A 21653-nucleotide genomic window follows, 5' to 3' on the forward strand; every position below is an offset into this window, starting at 1 on the left:
TAATGGGAGGCGGGATAGAACCGACAACCTTGGGGTTGCAGGACGGCCCTCTTACCCCACTGAGCTACAGCCGCCCACAATTATGGACCTTTTGCGGTATGTTTTGCTTTCACTTATCAACTGATAGTGAATAATTGGTTGATTTTGAAAATGTACATTAAATAAAATGTTTTAAAATCAATATTGGTGTGTACTTTATATGTAATTCAGTTTCTAACCCCTACTTTAATTGAAACATTGAATGTTTTGTAGATGTTTCAATGTATTTAGATTTTTCACAGTAATCTCAAAAGCTTATATTTCATAATAATTGAACACTTGTAATAGTACAGGAGAAATCTGGAAAATCACAGTATTTCACTCCAAAACCTTTATAAATATCATTTTATTGAAGGTGTTTGATTGTAATAATATAGGAAAAATCTGGAAAATCACAGTATTTCACTGCAGAACCTTTAGAAATATCACTTTATTGAAGGTGTTTGATTGTAATAATATAGGAAAAATCTGTAAAATCACAGTATTTCACTGCAGAACCTTTAGAAATATCACTTTATTGAAGGTGTTTGATTGTAATAATATAGGAAAAATCTGTAAAATCACAGTATTTCACTGCAGAACCTTTAGAAATATCACTTTATTGAAGGTGTTTGATTGTAATAATATAGGAAAAATCTGTAAAATCACAGTATTTCACTGCAGAACCTTTAGAAATATCACTTTATTGAAGGTGTTTGATTGTAATAATATAGGAAAAATCTGTAAAATTACAGTATTTCACTGCAGAACCTTTAGAAATATCACTTTATTGAAGGTGTTTGATTGTAATAATACATACAAAATCTGTAAAATTACAGTATTTCACTGCAGAACCTTTAGAAATATCACTTTATTGAAGGCGTTTGACTGTAATAATATAGGAAAAATCTGTAGAATTACAGTATTTCACTGCAGAACCTTTAGAAATATCACTTTATTGAAGGTGTTTGATTGTAATAATACATACAAAATCTGTAAAATTACAGTATTTCACTGCAGAAGCTTTAGAAATATGACTTTATTGAAGGTATTTGACTAATAATATAGGCAAAATCTGTAAAATTACAGTATTTCACTGCAGAAGCTTTAGAAATATCAGTGTAAAAGTGTATATTCTATTTATTGAAGGTATTTGACTGTAATAATAAAGGAAAAATCTGTAAAATAACAGTATTTCACTGCAGAACCTATAGAAATATCACTTTAATTAAGGTGTTTGATTGTAATATTACAGGAAAAATCTGTAAAAAAACAGTATTTCACTGCAAAATCTTTAATGAAAATTACTGTAAATTTATGGTTTTCGTCCTTTATTTGAAGTAAGGTATTTTACCTGAAATTTACGGTTTTTGTTTGGCAGCCGTAGCTGCCACTCATTTGACCTTCTTTTTACGGGTTTTTTTCTTACAGTGTACGTGATTCTCACACTCCCGACAGCCACGTCAGAAACCTATCGTACGACTACCGTGTCCAACAATAACAACCCAGAATGGAATGAAACGTTTACTTTTCGGGTCGCCGCCCATGTGAAAGTGAGTCTTCTCAATACTAGCATGACGTCACACACACAAGCGTCTGACTGACTGCTGTTGTTCAGCCCACCGTGGAAAGAACCAGTTCAGTTAGTGAGTCACAATCAGGGACAGGGCAGACAATCACAGGCACAGGAAGTGCAGGAAAACAGAGGACCGAAGAGACGGAACTTCAAAATAAAACAGGAAACAAGGCACGACAACCCAGATTGTGTCAGTTAGCAAGAACAAAAGTAAATGTTTGCCGAGTAGAAGTCAGCTCGTTGATTTAAAGCTTTTCTGCTGTTTCCCCAGAACATTGTAGAGATCAAGCTCTATGATGAGGACTCTTTCGCGCGGGATGACAAGTTTGCGGAGATTCTGTTTGATGTCACAGATCTCTCAATCGGGATGAAGGAGACCAAGACCTTCACGATCAACCCAGAGGTAAAGCAACTCGAGAACACTTGCGCTGCATGATTGTAACTCGCTGAGGGCTGCTCTGGTACACATTGACCATTAGTTGAATGATTATGCTTGAAGGATTTTCCCGTGTTCACTTTTCTATAGACGGAGGGCAAACTTCTGGTAGCATTTGAGCTACTTCAGAGGTAACTGTGTATGACCGTTTACTTTTATGTTCTCAACATTTATTATATATTGTTCCCTGGTTAAAAATAAATAACTTTTTGTATTTTTGTAGTGAGGACCTCCCTTATGAATATCTCACGAATGGAGTCCTTGTGGTAAGATTTCTCAAATGACATCAGCGATATACACCTTCCTAATGTTACATCAGTATTCCACTCTCCATGTTGGCTGGAACCCTGAAAAGGTATGGAGGATCACCAACTTGCAACATGAGAAGACATTTAGTTGCTTAAATAACAAATAGCAACAGAATAAACTTTCATTGCACAAATACAGGTATCAAAACAACAAAATGCGCATTAGTATCTGAATAAAAGTGCAAAAACCACAGCAGTGCAGAGAAATGTGCTGAATAAAATACAGAGTAAATAAAATGTAGACTATAGAATATACAGAAGGGTATGGACATGCCAGATGAGCAGTATGAACATTAAATTGTGGTGTAATAAATAACAGAATGAACATCGTAGGACATAATTATACCTATAATTAAGTTATGAGGTTTTTCCCTCTCTATTGTCTGCCTAAAGGCTGTAGAACCACAGAGGACGCAATTCCTTTCCTTTCGTTCAGTTTGACTTGAAATAAGTTTTATCAAATAAAAGAGGGTGAAAATCTTAAAGAACAAGAAATGGACAACATAGTGCCATTTTTAACTAAATATTTATTACATTTTCTCAACATCATTAACTACTAAATTGTCATTATTCCCATTTAAATATATTTGATAAACACGTTGATCTAAGAAAATATATACGTACACAGGCTTTTATAGATCCAAATATCATAACTGTCAATTATTACCCATAAAACTCAAACTCTGCTCAACAAATCAAGTCAGCTCCATTAAAATATGGTGTTGACCCGTAAGTGTCAGTGTCTGAAAAGTTGACCTCACACAAATGCTTCAGCTCAGCGCTGCCCTCTTCTGCAGTATTCCATAAATTACGCCTGATATTGTAAAATCAACTAAGGTTCCTAAATAGAGTTAATTTCACATATGTGTGGAAATAATAATTATTAAATGTATCTTATATATATGTATATATATTTTTATATATAAAAATATATTTATTTATAGATATATATTTATTTAAATACATATATATATATATAGATGGATATAAATATATATATATATATATTAGTGCTGTGAAAAATAACGCGTTAATTCAATTACAGGTTTAACTAGTTTTTTTTTTAAACGCATTTAACGAATGCGCAGAATGAGCTTCCAGTCCGTCTGTTGTTGGTCGTCTCGAACCAGCAGCATGTCATTCTGTCTCTAGTGTCGCGTTAACACGACTCCGATCTCCGTCTCGCGCGCCGCAGAGCTCGGATGCTGGCGTGTGCGCGCACATCGGGATGAAAAAAAAGTCACTTGCAAAATGAGCTTCCAATACACCTCTTCAATCTGAACTCTGTCCGCTCTCATGCAGACGGTCTGTTCATCGGTAATGATCCTTCCGCAGGTTCACCTACGGAAACCTTGTTACGACTTTTACTTCCTGTAGATCAGGGTCTCAACACGTCGATCGCGACCTGCCAGTCGATCGCGGCGTAGTGTCGGTAGATCGCATGACATTAAAAAGATTGGCCCGCCCCCTGACATGTTCTCTAGAGCACGTATTTGTTCTTTTATTAAACTAAACGTCTGTTGTTGATCGTATCTCCACAGCAGCATGTCATTTCTGTCTCTACGCGTTGCGTTAACACTTATCGATCTCCGTCTGGCGCGCCACAGAGCTCCGTGCGCGCGCATCGGGACCGAGCAAAAAAAAAGTCACTTGTCAATCTGTCCACCTGTCCTTGTCGGTAAGGTTTCAGCTTTGCAGCGGTGTCCCCGCCGTCCCTTTCATCACGGCCCAGTTCATGAAGAAAACCCACACAGTCAGTTTGCCTCAGCAGCTGCTAAAGGAAGACTAGAGGCCTTTAGATTGTATCATGGTGGAGTTAATGGTTGACAAACAAGAGAAACATGTTCTGTTTAACCCTCCTGTTACCTTTACATTTACTAACATATTTTCCCCTCGGGGTCAATTTGACCCCAGCAATTAAAACCTCCAGAAAATTATTAGAATTAATATTGCTTCCCAAGTTTAAGTGAGAGGTACTTTATGTTTGTTTGTTGACTACCTAAATAGCCCTTTAAATAAATAAAAAAGTTGATATTTCTTATATGTTTGACACAGTGAAAAACAGCCTGGGGTCAAATTGACCCCAAAGAACACCGACATTAAACATTGAATGGGGTCAAATTGACCCGAAAGGTAACAGGAGGGTTAAACATTCTGTTTAGGATGAAGATGTATTAATGTTCCATATGGAAGAAAACTGCTAAATAACTGCTAAGTTGCAGCACCATTGTATAGAAGAATGTATAAATGTATATATCCGTCTTTTGTCATAAATCTCTATGTTCTCACAAAATATACCGAGAATAAAGGTAATATGTGATTAATCATGATTAATCCACAGAAACCTGTGATTAACCCGATTAAAAATTGTAATCGTTTCACAGCCCTAGAATAAATATATATATATATGAATAAATATATATACAGGACTGTCTCAGAAAATTAGAATATTGTGATAAAGTTCTTTCTTTTCTGTAATGCAATTAAAAAAACAAAAATGTCATGCATTCTGGATTCATTACAAATCAACTGAAATATTGCAAGCCTTTTATTCTTTTAATATAGCTGATTATGGCTTACAGCTTAAGAAAACTCTAAAATCCTATCTCATAAAATTTTAATATTTCCTCAGACCAAGTAAAAAAAAAGATTTATAACAGCTGAGTGTTTGTCAAGGCTCAGGAAACCCTTGCAGGTGTTTCGAGTTCATTAGACAATTCAAGTGATTTGTTTAATACCCTACTAGTATACTTTTTCATGATATTCTAATATTTAGAGATAGGATATTTGAGTTTTCTTAAGCTGTAAGTCATAATCAGCAATATTAAAAGAATAAAAGGCTTGCAATATTTCAGTTGATTTGTAATGAATCCAGAATGCATGACATTTTTGTTTTTTAAATTGCATTACAGAAAATAAAGAACTTCATCACAATATTCTAATTTTCTGAGACAGTCCTGTATATACATATATATATATATGAATAAATATATTTATAAATACATCTATATAAATAAATACATATATTTATATATATTTATAAATATTTATTTATATGTATTTATATATGTGTATATATAAATATATATAAATAATATGACATCCTTTTCCATTCAATTGATTATAGTGGAAGTGTAGCCAGACGGATTGCATAAGTTATGTATCCTGGACATAAGTCTTTTTATAATTGCTTTTTGGGGACTTATTCAACAGAAGGAAACATTTGACTCTTTGTGCTTGAAAGTCACCATCCTGAGGGCAGAAAACATTTCCTCCAAAGATTACCGTAAGTATGGCTTTCACTTTTTTAAGTAACAATATGTGCCGTGCATGTTTTGTAATGCTTAATACCTATAAATCATGTTATTATCACCCGTTCCCATCTCTGTTACAGTGTCTGAATCCGACTGCTACGTGATTCTCACACTCCCGACAGCCACGTCAGAAACCTACCGTACGACTACCGTGTCCAACAATAACAACCCAGAATGGAATGAAACGTTTACTTTTCGGGTCGCGCCCATGTGAAAGTGAGTCTTCTCAATACTAGCATGACGTCACACACACAAGCGTCTGACTGACTGCTGTTGTTCAGCCCACCGTGGAAAGAACCAGTTCAGTTAGTGAGTCACAATCAGGGACAGGGCAGACAATCACAGGCACAGGAAGTGCAGGAAAACAGAGGACCGAAGAGACGGGAACTTCAAAATAAAACAGGAAACAAGGCACGACAACCCAGATTGTGTCAGTTAGCAAGAACAAAAGTAAATGTTTGCCGAGTAGAAGTCGAAAGCTCGTTGATTTAAAGCTTTTCTGCTGTTTCCCCAGAACATTGTAGAGATCAAGCTCTATGATGAGGACTCTTTCGCGCGGGATGACAAGTTTGCGGAGATTCTGTTTGATGTCACAGATCTCTCAATCGGGATGAAGGAGACCAAGACCTTCACGATCAACCCAGAGGTAAAGCAACTCGAGAACACTTGTGATTGTAACTCGCTGAGGGCTGCTCTGGTACACATTGACCATTAGTTGAATGATTATGCTTGAAGGATTTTCCCGTGTTCACTTTTCTATAGACGGAGGGCAAACTTCTGGTAGCATTTGAGCTACTTCAGAGGTAACTGTGTATGACCGTTTACTTTTATGTTCTCAACATTTATTATATATTGTTCCCTGGTTAAAAATAAATAACTTTTTGTATTTTTGTAGTGAGGACCTCCCTTATGAATATCTCACGAATGGAGTCCTTGTGGTAAGATTTCTCAAATGACATCAGCGATATACACCTTCCTAATGTTACATCAGTATTCCACTCTCCATGTTGGCTGGAACCCTGAAAAGGTATGGAGGATCACCAACTTGCAACATGAGAAGACATTTAGTTGCTTAAATAACAAATAGCAACAGAATAAACTTTCATTGCACAAATACAGGTATCAAAACAACAAAATGTGCATTAGTATCTGAATAAAAGTGCAAAAACCACAGCAGTGCAGAGAAATGTGCTGAATAAAATACAGAGTAAATAAAATGTAGACTATAGAATATACAGAAGGGTATGGACATGCCAGATGAGCAGTATGAACATTAAATTGTGGTGTAATAAATAACAGAATGAACATCGTAGGACATAATTATACCTATAATTATTAGGGCTGTGAAACGATTAAAATTTGTAATCGGATTAATCACAGGTTTTTGTGGATTAATCAGGATTAATCACATATTACCGATATTCTCAGTATATTTTGTGAGAACATAGAGATTTATGACAAAAGACGGATATATACATTTATACATTCTTCTATACAATGGTGCTGCAACTCAGCAGTTACTTAGCAGTTTTCTTCCATATGGAACATTAATACATCTTCATCCTAAACAGAATGTTTAACCCTCCTGTTACCTTTCGGGTCAATTTGACCCCATTCAATGTTTAATGTCGGTGTTCTTTGGGGTCAATTTGACCCCAGGCTGTTTTTCACTGTGTCAAACATATCAGAAATATCAACTTTATTATTTATTTAAAGGGCTATTTAGGTAGTCAACAAACAAACATAAAGTACCTCACACTTAAACTTGGGAAGCAATATTAATTCTAATAATTTTCTGGAGGTTTTAATTGCTGGGGTCAAATTGACCCGAGGGTAAAATATGTTCGTAAATGTAAAGGTAACAGGAGGGTTAAACAGAACATTTTCTCTTGTTTGTCAACCATTAACTCCACCATGATACAATCTAAAGGTGGACAGATTGACAAGTGACTTTTTTTGCTCGGTCGATGCGCGCGCACGGAGCTCTGTGGCGCGCCAGACGGAGATCGATAAGTGTTAACGCAACGCGTAGAGACAGAAATGACATGCTGCTGTGGAGATACGATCAACAACAGACGTTTAGTTTAATAAAAGAACAAAGACGTGCTATAGAGAACATGTCAGGCGGGCCAATCTCTTTAATGTCATGCGATCTACCAACACTACGCCGCGATCGACTGGCAGGTCGCGATCGACGTGTTGAGACCCTGATCTACAGGAAGTAAAAGTCGTAACAAGGTTTCCGTAGGTGAACCTGCGGAAGGATCATTACCGATAAACAGACCGTCTGCATGAGAGCGGACAGAGTTCAGATTGAAGTGGTGGATTGGAAGCTCATTTTGCAAGTGACTTTTTTTTCGTCCCGACGACCAACAACAGACAGATTGGAAGCTCATTCTGCGCATGCGTTAAATGCGTTTAAAAAAAAACAACTAGTTAAACCTGTAATTGAATTAACTGAGTTAACGCGTTATTTTTCACAGCACTAATAATTATGTTATGTGGTTTTTCCCTCTCTATTGTCTGCCTAAAGGCTGTAGAACCACAGAGGACGCAATTCCTTTCCTTTCGTTCAGTTTGACTTGAAATAAGTTTTATCAAATAAAAGAGGGTGAAAATCTTAAAGAACAAGAAATGGATAACATAGTGCCATTTTTAACTAAATATGTATTCTTAAATACATGTATTCCATCAACATTTTCTCAACATCATTAACTACTAAATTGTCATTATTCCCATTTAAATATATTTGATTAACACGATCTAAGAAAATATATACGTACACAGGCTTTTATAGATCCAAATATCATAACTGTAAATTATTACCCATAAAACTCAAACTCTGCTCAACAAATCAAGAGTCAGCACCATTAAAATATGGTGTTGACCCCTAAGTGTCAGTGTCTGAAAAGTTGACCTCACACAAATGCTTCAGCTCAGCGCTGCCCTCTTCTGCAGTATTCCATAAATTACGCCTGATATTGTAAAATCAACTAAGGTTCCAAAATAGAGTTAATTTCACGTGTGGAAATAATTATTATTAAATGTATCTTATATATGTATATATATCTATATAAATATATTTATAAATAGATAGATATTCATATATATTTATATTTATTTATATATATATATATAGATGGATATAAATATATATATATATATATAGATTGATATAGAATATATATCTTAACCAGACTAACTGATCTCTCTTTGTGTCTTCCAGGCTGCCCCGTTCTCTGTACTGGATATTAACATTGACAAGCTGCGAAGTCATGAACGTATGTTGTCTAAAATTCTATCCAATTCATTCATTGACTGGCTCGGTGGTAGAGCAGTGTTGTCCTTCAATCAGAGTATTGGCGGTTCGATCCCCAGCTCCGTTTCTCCATGCCGATGTGTCTTTGGGCACGACTCTTAACCCCTGCAGTGTGTGAATATTAGTTAGAGTCCTGATGGTCCCTGTCCTCAGTGTATAAATGGTTGTGAATGGGTGGATGATGACAAGTAGTGTTAAAGCCACACAAACTGGATATCGGCTCACAAGAGGTGCAGCGAGAGGGGATTGTATCGTCCCTCTCAGGAAAAGTGCTTTCAGTCACGCTGCTTTCTCAGTACAAGCAGCAGTTCACTGGAACTACATTCCAGTATCTATTAGAGAGCTACAATCATTCAACTCTTTTAAAGCGGAAACAAAGAAATGGTACATTACTACCCAGCTCTGTCAGCACTAGACTGTAACTACCTCCTCCATCTGCCCAGGTTGGACTTTCATTCTTTCTGTCTGTCAGTTGTTGTCTGTCTGTTGTCCGGTCTCTGTATGTCTTGACTTGCTGGTCGGCCGTTTTACTCCACCTGCGTGTCTTCTCTTGTCGTTCACCTGTTTGCAGTTATGTCACATTTAGTCTGTAAGCTTTTACGTTGTATCTCTGACATTATGTTTTTATTCTGTCCATTTTAACATTGTTCTCCCTTATTTTATTTGCTTTATTTGTAGATTGTATTTGTAATCTTATGTTTTTAGGTTTGTTCTTAACATCAGCAACATTGGGACTACAGATGAAAAATAGCCTCTTGGCTAACTCTGGCACATTTACTGCAAAGTTTTTATCAATGTGCACTGTCCCTTATTAAATAAACCATTATTAAAAAAAAAAAAAAAAAAGCTAGAAGACTAGAAAAGTGCTATAAAGTACAGGCTATTTATTATTTACCATTAAGTCAGTTTAAAATTACTTAGGTTTTCATTGTCCTCTTCATCAAATATTGTTTTCATATTCTTTTTTATAGCTTCACAGATATGAAGGACTGTATTGTTGTTGAAAATCACCAAAAAGGTGTCCGTTAATAAAATCACAGCTGCTTAAAATACTTTTTTAATATTAATAATTTTGTTGTTTGACTATCTATACGGTGTAATAGGTCACAGTGAACTATTATTCATACTCGACTTGTAATTTCCTTCAGCTCACCGAGCATTTCAGCTTCTTCACATCGTTCAGCTTTTTGCTTTTTTTCAGCAAAGGAGCTAAAAACTCTGACATAGTTTGGGAACAGCTAGTGAACATTGTGGAGCATATTCAGATTATTCCTTCAGGACTCGGAGCTAAAAGTGAATATTAGAATTACAATCATCCGGTATCCAAAGACAACTCTGAATGAATATTAATGCTGCTCCAAAACTGCTGGATGCATTACAAATACTGTTCACCATATCAACTGTAAGGTGCATGGTCTCTGTGGCAAACCCTTGTAGAAAAACGCAATTAACAAAAAATCAAGAAACCTTGGGGAAGTCTTCATCAGACAAATGGATGACTTTAGTATCATGATCATTAAAAAAAATCATCAAATCATTGAGTGGCAGCAACAATATTGATATTTATCAGTTTCAACAGATTAACATGACATTGTTCTTTTGCACGTTCATTTCTTTCACCAGGTTTGTGGAACAAGATGCAGAAGCTGAGGGATCTCTATCGTGAGAGTCTCATAGCTAAAGCAAAGGAAAGCCCGACACTGGGAGACTTGGAGACAGAAATAGAAGTATCAGTGAGTTTGAATTGTCTTTTAAATTGACCTGTTTGACAGGTATGTGTCACAAATTTAAGGTCTACTCGTCAACTTTACTTGTCACCTTTTTGAATGCAAAAAAAGAGAAGGGGGAAAGGAAATGAGGAAAGCAAGGAAATATTCTATTTTTTAAGTTCTTCAGAGCAACTTATTTTCTATAATAATTGCCACAGCATACATTAAAAAAGTATAACATGGCTCTTTTTCCTGTTCTCTATCAGCCCTCTGCTTCTACATATGCTGCTGCTCCTCCAATGGAAAAATATCCAAATCTCAAGCCGCTACCAGTCAAACATGCAGGAGAAGTGTTTAATCAGGTAAGAAATGTGTGAGCAGCTGGATTCACTGGTCCTCTGGTTTTGACCAACTGAAGGTCTGAAGAAAGGCCGACCCAAGCGTTTATGGGCCCCCTGGCTGAATTTGATCATATAGGACTGTAGTTTTAATAATAAATGTTTCATAGCAATGTGTCTGTTTCTCAACACAGGACAAAGTGGATTCGGACATGAAAACACATGAAGGGTAAGGTGCTACTTCTACCAGACAGTATTACCAAAAGTATCTTAATTTCTAAATATTACACCTAAAGCCTGTGATTTTGAGCAAAGCCAGAGGCAGTTAGAAATCAGAATCAGAAACAGGTTTATTGCCAAGAATGTTTTCACAAACGAGGAATTTTCTTTGGCGGAAGGTGCAAGATTCGCGCACCAAGACACCGAGGCGCCGTCCGCGGCGCCATCTTGGAAAGGGTGGATGAAAGATTACAGCATAACATGAGGGAAGAGAGGCAAGAAAAAGCAACCCCCCGACTATGCCCCTAGAGGGGTACAGTGTGGGAGCAGGAGAAGAAAAAAAAACACCATTGCACATAAGCACATACATCTTAGACATGACTTGCAACGAGTAGGAAGGGGGGGAGGGGAGGTAAGCCAAAGACTGGGCGATAGCCCCGCCATTGGGGGCAGAAGGTAACCAGCACCGACAAGCAGCCAGCCCGGTCCGTCAGCCATCACGGCGCCGGACACAGACCCCGTCCTGTCACCCTGGGGGGGCAAAGCAGGCGAAGGCGTGGGATGGGGGGGTGGGGGTAGTGATTGCATATCAGTGTGTTGAAGTTCGTGTGTGAGTGGCCTGGTGTGTCGTCCTCCCCCAGTCCACAACAGACAAAGTTCCCAGACCGCAAGATGGTCGTTGCCATGGAGATAGCCTTGAAGGGTCCTGGGGAGAAAACAACCACAGGTGTCTGTGGATAGGGGGAAGGGAATGAGAGAGAGTCTCGCTTCAGTGATCTTCGGGGGAGTTGTTGTTCCAGTCACGGCCTTGGCCAAAGCCCGTCCCGGTAGAGGGAGCCGAAAGCAGATAAGATTGGGATTGTTTGGTCTTCCAGTAGCTGCATTTCAATTTTGCGCACCTACTATTCCTCCATTTTCCTCCCATTTCCCAATAGGATTTCAAATCGATCCAATTTCATTTGCAGAGCCATCAGCTTCTCCACGATGTTGTCATTCTGACGGTTTAATGCCACAGTCTGAGTGCCAACAACTCTGCCCAACGCGTCAATCATATCGGGCAGCCTTAGGGGGCTTTTAACGGCTGTCACCGTTTCCTTAATTTTCCGATAAGCCAGGGCAGCCTCCACTCTACTGCTTTTGGAACCTGGCTGCAATCACAAGAGCATTAGTGAGGTCAAACGTCATTTCGAAATTGTAATTAAACCCAAAGGTCTGGGAAACACTAATGTCTATATTTTAGAAAATGCGTTGAGTTTATGGTCTCAATCTCGAGTTTCAAGTCTTCTTCAATACATTATGATGTATTTAGTAAATTACAGTTCATTTTGAGTCAAATAGACCATAAAGCAGAGTATGGAGCCGGTGCCTACCGGAGCCGTAGACCGCGTCACTACGTCCCTCCTCCGCATTGCAAATATGGTAACTTCTGTTAATCAGTTACGAAAAACAACGAAATGGTGACCACCGTATTTCAAGATGGAGACACAGAAATCGCTGAACTCACTGAATCCTTCAAAACATCACTCCACAAATCAACGGGTGACGTCACAATGACTACATCCACTTCTTATATAGAGTCTATGATTACAACACACACAGAAGGAGTGTGTGTTGTTCTCGTTCTCTGCTCAGGTAGACCAATATCTCCACTATTTCTGAATCTTGACAGCACCTTTTAAGATTTGCCTTATTAACCCTCCTGTTACCTTAGGGTCAATTTGACCCCATTCAATGTTTAACCCTCCTGTTACCTTTATATTTACTGACATATTTTACCCTTGGGGTCAATTTGACCCCAGCAATTAAAACCTCCAGAAAATTATTAGAATTAATATTGTTTTCCAAGTTGAAGTGTGAGGTACTTTATGTGTGTTTGTTGACTACCTAAATAGCCCTTTAAATATATAAAAAAGTTGATATTTCTTATATGTTTGACACAGTGAAAAACAGCCTGGGGTCAAATTGACCCGAAAGAACACCGACATTAAACATTGAATGGGGTCAAATTGACCCTAAGGTAACAGGAGGGTTAAGAGGCTTCAAGCAAAACCAGTAAAATATTCCCAGACCCAAAGTTTATAGACATGGGCATCCAGCCGGGTCCTTTGAGTGCTCAGCGGTGCATAAAACATGAAAGTGTCAATCAGAAGAGGTCAGCGAAACAATGTTGTTTAGCTTTGTGTTATGTTCCACAATCCACAGCGAGCGTCTTGCAGTTCGTCTGGACTTTGACATCCCAACTCAAGAGAAGGAGTTCCTGAAGAAGAGGAGCGTTGTCGTGGCACAGGCTTTGGAGAAGCTTTTTGGTGCTCAGAATGATCCTAAAAAGGTAGAGTGCTTTATCTTTGTTACTTTTCCCCTCGTACTCCTGTCCACCACAGGGGTATCGGTTTGCTAATCATTTCATTGATCGATAAAACTACAACGTAATGCCAAAGAATGTGCCAGAAGTCAAGACCAACATGCTCCAACACGATGACATCATGAACTCTTAACATGTGACACATACAGCTTGCAATACACTGACGGACAGTGTGCACAAGTAAAGTGGTCTGGGCTGCATGCGTCCATGATATTGTGTCCATGACGATGCATCCAACATTATGGCTGCTAACTGTCCTGGAAGGGGACCTGTTGACTTAGTTTCCTCTTTTTTTGTATACTGTGTTCAATCATGGCTGTAACCCATTTATGCATCAAACTCATTCTGGGGGATGCCGAGGCATTCCTAAGCTAGCTGGGAGATAAAATCCCTCCAGCGTGTCCCGGGGTCTCTTGCCATTTGGGTATGCCCGTAAAACCGGCACTGCGAGGCGCCCAGGAGGCATGCTGAGTAGATGCCTTAACCCCCTCATCTGAATCCTTTGGACATGAAGGAGTAGTGCCTCAACGCTAGATCCCTCCTCATGCCCCAGCTCCTGCCCCTATCTCTAAGGCTCCCACCGACTCTAAGAAGGTTGGATACTCCGAACTGCGGTTTTGGTGCATAAACACAAACAACAGTTAGGTTGCTCCCCGCAAATCTGGGGAGCAACCCGCAGGCATAGTGAGACGACCCTCTCGTTCTCCGGGGAAAACTCCAACACAGCGGTGCTCAACCGGGGCTTATGAGTATCCCCACTCCCGGCACCTCTCACCCTGGTCAACTCCAGAAAAGAACAAGGTCCAACCCTTCTTCAGGAGCTTGGTTCCCGATCCAGCGCTGTGCGTGGAGGTGAGTCCAACTAAATCTAGCTGGTACCGCTCCACCTCCTGCACCAGCTTTGTCTCGTTGAGACCCACCTGGCATCCTGGCTCCTGTAGGGTGCCCTGGTTTCCCTGGTCCGGGCATTGAAAGAAAGCTGTTGGCCATAGAGTACATCAAACATAAGCTACTAAATATCATTCAGCATTTGGTCAAACTCAAAGAGCTGCACAAGCCACACCTCTGTATTCTCTGTTCAGGTGCCGGTGATAGCAGTGGTGGCTTCAGGGGGAGGGTCCAGAGCAATGACGGGCCTGCTTGGTAGCCTGAGAGGCCTGAAGGAAATCGGGGTCCTGGATGCTGTCAGTTATATCTCTGGTGTTTCTGGATCCACATGGTGAGTGAACCATTTGAGTAGTCCACAGTATCTTAATTTCAATCTTCTAATTTTACTAAGACAGACAGGCAATCCCTCAAATGTTGGGCTGTGCCATATAGAAAGGTTGTAATTAAACAAAGGGTAACAGGGCAGTGGTAAAAACAGGTGAAGACAATTCATGACCAAACAGCAAACTCTGAGACTGACGAATTCCTGAAAATTCCTCCGTGGACAAAACGTATAGTTATGTATGTTGACATTCTGGGGGGGGGTGGAGGGCGATCAGGAAGGGTAAAAGGGCCCGGTGGACTGCTTTTAAATGTTGTGAGAATACCACTTGCAGCTGGATGTGGTCAAAAACAGAAGATTATTGTGGATTTCATAAAGAGGAAGGCCCCACTTTCTGCATCGGTGGGATTGATCGTCACCACCGACAAGTATGTGTGTGTCCAACTGAACAACAGAGGTCATTTATAAAAGGCCTGAGCCAAATTTACTTTCTGAGAGCTCAGGTCAAGGGCATCAAAGCAATGGATGCTAACAAAGGTCATTGCTGGTCTAATTGGAGGTCTGTTGGTGGATAACACCTCACCTTCAAGCTAAAGAGCAGTTTAGCAAGAGATGTATCTCGCCCTCGTAACCTCGGTCTAAAGGAGTGATACAGAAGATCATTTCAGACATTACAACTCTACTCTTTAAACACCCAGAACATTGAATAACACTTGAATAATTTGTAAAGCACATTGTAATATTGTTCATATTGACCAACTTAATATCATTTAGTTTCTTTTATTGTTTTGTCTATTGAGTGCTATGGCATTTTGATTTCCCTCTGGGGACAAACGAAGTTGACTATCACAAACATGTGCCAAATGACTTAACTGTTGCTTCAACTAAATCAATTGTTTTATTTATTTATTATTTCATTAAGGCTGTCAGTTTAGACCATTGACTTTACAAAATATGGATGTAGCCCCTGTGATGCCACCCAAAGATGTCCTATGAACCATTGTGACACTAAGTGGGTAGCTCTGGCCGCCGTCATCTTGGCAGTGGAGACGTCCTTGAGGACCACACTTGCTAGGTATCTATCTTCTATAGATAGATAGATAGATCCATAGATAGATCCATCCAAAGATAGATCCATATATATATATATAGATCCATAGATGGATAAATCCATAGATAGATAGATCCATAGATACTGTATATAGATTCAGAAATTGATAAAACCAAAGATAGACACAATATATATATATATTGAGAGAGAGATAGATCCATAGATAGATGGATCCAAAACCTAACCGAACTACATGTGTGCTGTCTAAGCTTTATTATTTGATTTTAAATCGTTGTATCCCCTCATATACTATTACTTCCCATGTGAACAGGGCGATGTCTACGCTGTACCAGGAGGATAACTGGTCACATGAGGACATGGACAGTGTCATCTCGGCAAAGAAGGAACAGATAACCAAGAGTATCCTGAGCATCTTCTCTCCTGAGAAACTCCTGTATTACAGTGAAGAAATTGCTGAGAAAGAGCGGGACGGTTACATTGGGTCACTCATTGATATGTTGGGCCTGGTCTTTGAGGAACTTATCTTTGGGAAGGTGATTGAGAAAAACGTGACTATCTTCTGTAATGTTGCTATGTGCTAGCTTGCCTCTTGACAGATTTGTTTGTGGTATTATGTATGTTTATGGGTGTTTACATCACCTGATCTGCTTGGAAGTCCATCCTAGCCCAAGCAACTTTCAATCGAAAACATCAGACAACATATTTACTATCCGGTGTCCTATTGTGAGATGGGCAACCCTGAAGATGGCTAAGGACGTACAATTACAAATTGTTGCTCTCCACACATCATACGAACCCAACTGTTATTTAAACCTTATTCATTGTTGGCTAAAATGAATTCTGTTTCTCATAATACACAAGTTATGCTGAGGCAAGCCAGCCAACTATTATATACTGTATATATCGACTCACAATAAAGTGAGCGAGCCACGGCTAGCCATCGAGCAATAGTTTATGATGCAATGATCTGTGTTGGTTTCTTCGGAACATTAGCTGATTATGTCATTTGCAAGCAGCAAACTAGAGAATTTATAAGCACTGGGAGTCTTGACCAATCTGACTCAAGAGTATTTTTCTATTTTAACTGGCTAGCAATGGCTCTGCGTTAGTCAAGCTAGCATTTGGAGACGCCTGGCACTGGGTCTTGGACTGGCTGATTTTGAGGTTCTACAGCAGCCCCTAAAGGTCCATCTCCAGACCGCCGCTGCAAAGTACATAGAATAGAAACACAGCTTGTGCCGACTCTATATTGTGGGGAGGGTGCGGTTTGTTTGTTGAATTCAGCCTACTCCATTTCTTGGCTAACTTCTTCCGAGTGTTGTGCCGTAGGGGAGCAGAAGTGATGCATCACACACTGGACAACACATAGACCTTATATCCTTTTAATTTTCCTGAATTTTGTTTTTGCTGAAGCCTTTACATAGAAATTAATCCACATGCTGTTATAAGAATCTAAGAAAAAACACACAAATTACAAATTACCTGTCAAAATAGTCTTTGCACCCTGATTTTATATTTTTCAAATGTTACAAATAAATGCTTATTAATAATAATGTTTGGTTGAATTTACAGAAAGTCACCAGTACCCTGTCTGATCAGCAGAGAGCCGTGAATGAAGGCCAAAACCCTTTACCCATATACACTGCTGTCAATATGAAGGATATGGCAAAGGGCTTTAAATCTGAAGCTGGTAATTATCCTGCATGATATTTATGTGTAATATTTATCATTTGTATTTGAATTATAACTGTAATGGGTATAAATAACACTTGATTATGTATTCCTGAATGTATTTTGTGCGAGGGGACTGAAGCCTAATGAATATACTGTACATAGCATGTCAAATATGTATCGCATGTAACTCAAGTGACACCTATGACGGCCTAGTATTTATATGAAATTAATCATTAATTTTGCAACTGAGATCAATTTGGAAATATTCAGCAAGGCCAGACGGACTAGTGATATAATTATAGATTCAGGACACACGGACTCCTAAAAGAACTTGAACACAATGGAAAACTGTGAAGGATTGATTTTGTATTAACAAATAACAAATCTTGTGGACAGAGTGGTGTGAGTTTACCCCGTACGAGGTAGGCATCTACAAGTATGGGGCGTTTGTCCAAACTGAGGACTTCGGAAGTCAGTTCTTTCTCGGTCATGTTGTCAAGAAACTCCCAGAAGTCCGCCTCCCGTATCTGATCGGTAAGACCACTTCTTCTGTTGCATTGTCAATGTAGAGTCGTACAATTTAAATTTGAGGTCATTCCAATTGTTTCTTTTCAATTTATTTAGGAATATGGAGCAGTGGTATTTCTATCACCATGTCCAAGCTATGGAGTCTTGCAACAGGGTTCATGCCTTCTTGGAGCACCTGGCTCGGACCGGAGGTCAACAACATAGGTACAGTTACTCTATTTCATGGTGTTGCAAAACACATGATTAGACAATTTAAAGGATTTACATTTTCTCATTACCTTATATTATTTTGAGCAGGTTCACCAATAATTTAGAAGATAAATATAGTAATAAATCACAACTTTGTGCTATTGAAAACATGAACGTGTGTGCTGATATATATATATATACAATATATATATAATATATCAGCACACATTCAATGTTATTAAATGTTCGAAGTAGACTTCAATTATCAGAACAATATGAACATTTAGGCTTCCTCGTGTAGCTCAAAGTTATATTGCAGATATGAATCTTAAATAAAAATATGGAAAAAACTGCAAATTTATTTGGCAACTATCATTAAAGAGTTTACACATCAAACCATATAATATAATTTTTAAACTTTTAAAACTATATTCATTAACACCATTGTACGACTAAGAACATAATGTTTGTATTATTTCATTGTTTTATTCTTTTGACAGAAGTTGACACTGAACCATCAACTCTGGACACATACCTCATAAATCCAACCACAGATATCATCTCCATGGTGACTGATTTCTTCATGTATCGTCCAATCATCGCTGAAATTAACAATTTCATGCATGGACTCTTCATGCACAGGGACTACAATCAACATCGCAACTTTATGACCTGGAAAGGTAGGCCCTCACGATTCTGTTATTGATATTTTGCTTGCAAATACTGTCGTAGCTAAATGTGCCTTACTAGTTGTCTTTTTAAACTAAAATGACCAATATTGAAAAACCAAAGCTTATCTTTAAAGTATTTATTCTTGCAAGAAGAGTGAGTTACAGAGCCACAACGAATCAGAGGAATTAAGCGTTACAGATTAAATATAGCGCAGCATTTAACCACAGGGTTGGGGGCTGTTACATGTGTTTTTTTATTGGAATCATCATGTACAGCATTTCTGTACATGATAGTTGACTGAAAGGTTCAGCACAGAACACAATTGACATCATTTGCAAGCCAGTTATTTCATTTTCCTCGTCTACCTATTCGTGCAATCTCAGTTAAAGATCTGTTGGTTTCTCTCTTTCTGTCCAGAAACGCATCTAGATAACTTCCCAAACCAGCTGACGCCCACTGACGCCACCCTGTGCCTGGTGGATTCTGGTCTTGCCATCAATCTTGGCTGTGTGCCCGTCCTGCGGCCAGAGAGAGATGTGGATCTCATCATAACTCTGAGTTACTCATGGGAACCAGAGAACAACCTCAGGGTAAACGGAATCAGGAGGCGCTCATCTGGGACGCACCAATACGTTTACTGAATGTATTCAGTCAACATTAACTATACTCTATGCTCATGTCTACTCCATCAGGTCCTGGAGAAGACGGCTGCCTACTGTAAAGACCGTCACATCCCCTTTCCAAATGCTGATTTTTCCAGCCTGCAAAAGAAGCCTTATAAGGAGGTCTACATCTTCGAGGATAAGGAGAATCCCAGAGCCCCGATAGTGGTTCACTTCCCACTTGTCAATGTCACATACAAGCACTTCAAACACCCTGGTATGCCCATTAGAAGTAGCTCAACTTCAGTGTTGCATCTGTTTGGTTTTTTCTTTGTTCTGTATTTTGTGAAACAATAGCAATGTAGCAGTAGAAAGAGACAGTCCAGTTATCTTAGTCATGTGAGGATCTTTTACTTGGGGCTGATAATGGCAGGACAGGGTACCTGTATTTCGTCATTCCATATTGACATTATACAGTTCTTTATTAGAGCTTTGCAGCGTGTGTATAGGGTGAAAGACATGCAGCTAATAAGCAGTCCAAATCGACATTAACTTGTAAATTACTTTGAATCTGCTGTGTTGCTGACTATGTGCAACTTTACTTGAATCTGCCTCATGAATAAGACGTATAATTATGCTTCATAGGACATGATTTAACCAATTGTATTATCTTGTGACTTTACAGGCGTCAAGCGTGAGACTGAGGAAGACATGAGAGCTGGGGAGGTGGATGTGAGCAGCAACAACTCTCCATACCTCACCAAGTACTTTACCTTCTCAGAAGAGGACTATGAGGCTCTGGTGGATCTGACCACTTACAACATATTAAACAACAAGGAGAGCATCCTCGACGCCTTGCGTAAGGCCGTGGAGAGGAGCGCATCCAAGATGAAGAAATGAAGGATAAGCTTTACAGCAACCGGTTTATCTGCATTAACAAGTCACCTTTCTTAATTGCCTGTAATCTCTATGAATGCTTCAGTAATTGGGGCACAGGATATTTACTCGGCAGTTAAAAAAAATTTGTAGACCATAAACTTCTCCAACTTGGATCAATTTTGTACTTCAGATTCCTTCGACGGTATTGTGCAGTGTGTAATCCAGGGCCACACGTGCCAACCCAATAGGGGGCAGCCTTTCACCTTGGTCCATGTTGTTGTTAATAATAAGCATCAAACAAATACAGAAACCTTGTTTTTACCACCAAACCCATAACAAGCAGATTATGTTTCTTGCATATGTCTTGAGTATTTCAAAATAAAGTTATAACAAGGTTGGGTGGCTTTGTGAATGGTGTGGAAGAAATATGAATAAATATACCTATGGGTGCATGTTATTGGTGTGCATTTATCCAGTTTAGTGCAACACAGTTCATATTATAGTTAAATATCAATTTATAAGTGTGCAGTTATTGCTTGAGTGCTGGTATGTTCAGTTTCTTCTGTTTAAAGAGCTTATACTGGATAAGGAGACATATAGTGAAAGTGCCTCCTTTCAATTCATTTTGTATAGCCAGATATTACAAATTTGCCTCAAAGGGCTTTACAATCTCCACACATACAACATCCCTGACCTTTGACCTCACATCTGATCAGAAACAACTCTCAAGAAATAGGGAAAACTATCATGGGGAAAAAAAGGGTAGAACCCTTCAAGAGAGCAACAGAGGAGGATCCCTCTCCAGGATGGGCAGATGCAATGTGTCATGTGTACCGAAGGAATCGTTAGAGTTGCAACACATTCAATGAATATGACAGCTTGTATAAATAGTTGGTGGTAGGCATGGACCACAATCCAGACCTCCATGATCCATCAGGCAGGTGGAGGTAGAGGGGAGTGGGCGGGGCATCAGCAGGGCCATGGCATCAGACCCAGTTGGGGCCAATGTGCAATTAAGAGATATAAATTCATCCATAAGAGGAAATAGGTGCTCAGTGTATCCTAAAACATCCCCCAGCAGCCTATACGCCGACAGCAGCATCTCTAGGGGCGGGGCCAGGTGAACCTGATTCAGCCCGAACTAAAAGACTATAAAGAGGGAAGTCTGTGGTACGACAAGCTTCTTAAGATATGATTGTGTATCACCAATTAAGGCTTTGTAGGTGAG

At 39.0% G+C, this 21653-nt stretch overlaps 1 protein-coding gene across 1 annotated transcript; it reads left to right on the forward strand.

Annotated features, from left to right (window-relative positions):
* The first annotated feature begins 82 nt into the window (after window positions 1–82).
* LOC130207553 (cytosolic phospholipase A2 beta-like) lies at window positions 83–20882 on the forward strand. The gene is made up of 22 exons (XM_056436200.1): window positions 83–96; window positions 1477–1480; window positions 1866–1997; window positions 5552–5624; window positions 5733–5851; window positions 6167–6298; window positions 6415–6455; window positions 6548–6590; window positions 8879–8933; window positions 10595–10704; window positions 10947–11042; window positions 11213–11247; window positions 13440–13566; window positions 14682–14818; window positions 16192–16414; window positions 17454–17571; window positions 17952–18089; window positions 18180–18287; window positions 18773–18952; window positions 19362–19534; window positions 19637–19823; window positions 20232–20882. Exons 1-22 carry the CDS (start codon window positions 83–85, stop codon window positions 20444–20446), a joined length of 2460 nt encoding a protein of 819 aa, XP_056292175.1. The 3' UTR covers window positions 20447–20882.
* The last annotated feature ends 771 nt before the right edge of the window (window positions 20883–21653 follow it).

Source organism: Pseudoliparis swirei, chromosome 17 (genome assembly GCF_029220125.1).
Source record: "Pseudoliparis swirei isolate HS2019 ecotype Mariana Trench chromosome 17, NWPU_hadal_v1, whole genome shotgun sequence".
In the NCBI taxonomy this organism is placed as follows: Eukaryota; Metazoa; Chordata; class Actinopteri; order Perciformes; family Liparidae; genus Pseudoliparis; species Pseudoliparis swirei.

Excerpts from the sequence above, each read along its gene's own strand:
- LOC130207553 (XM_056436200.1), top strand. Across the intron at positions 5,625-5,732 it reads CATTTCCTCCAAAGATTACC|TGTCTGAATCCGACTGCTAC; the intron begins GTAAGTATGGCT and ends TCTCTGTTACAG. Across the intron at positions 18,953-19,361 it reads CAACTTTATGACCTGGAAAG|AAACGCATCTAGATAACTTC; the intron begins GTAGGCCCTCAC and ends CTTTCTGTCCAG.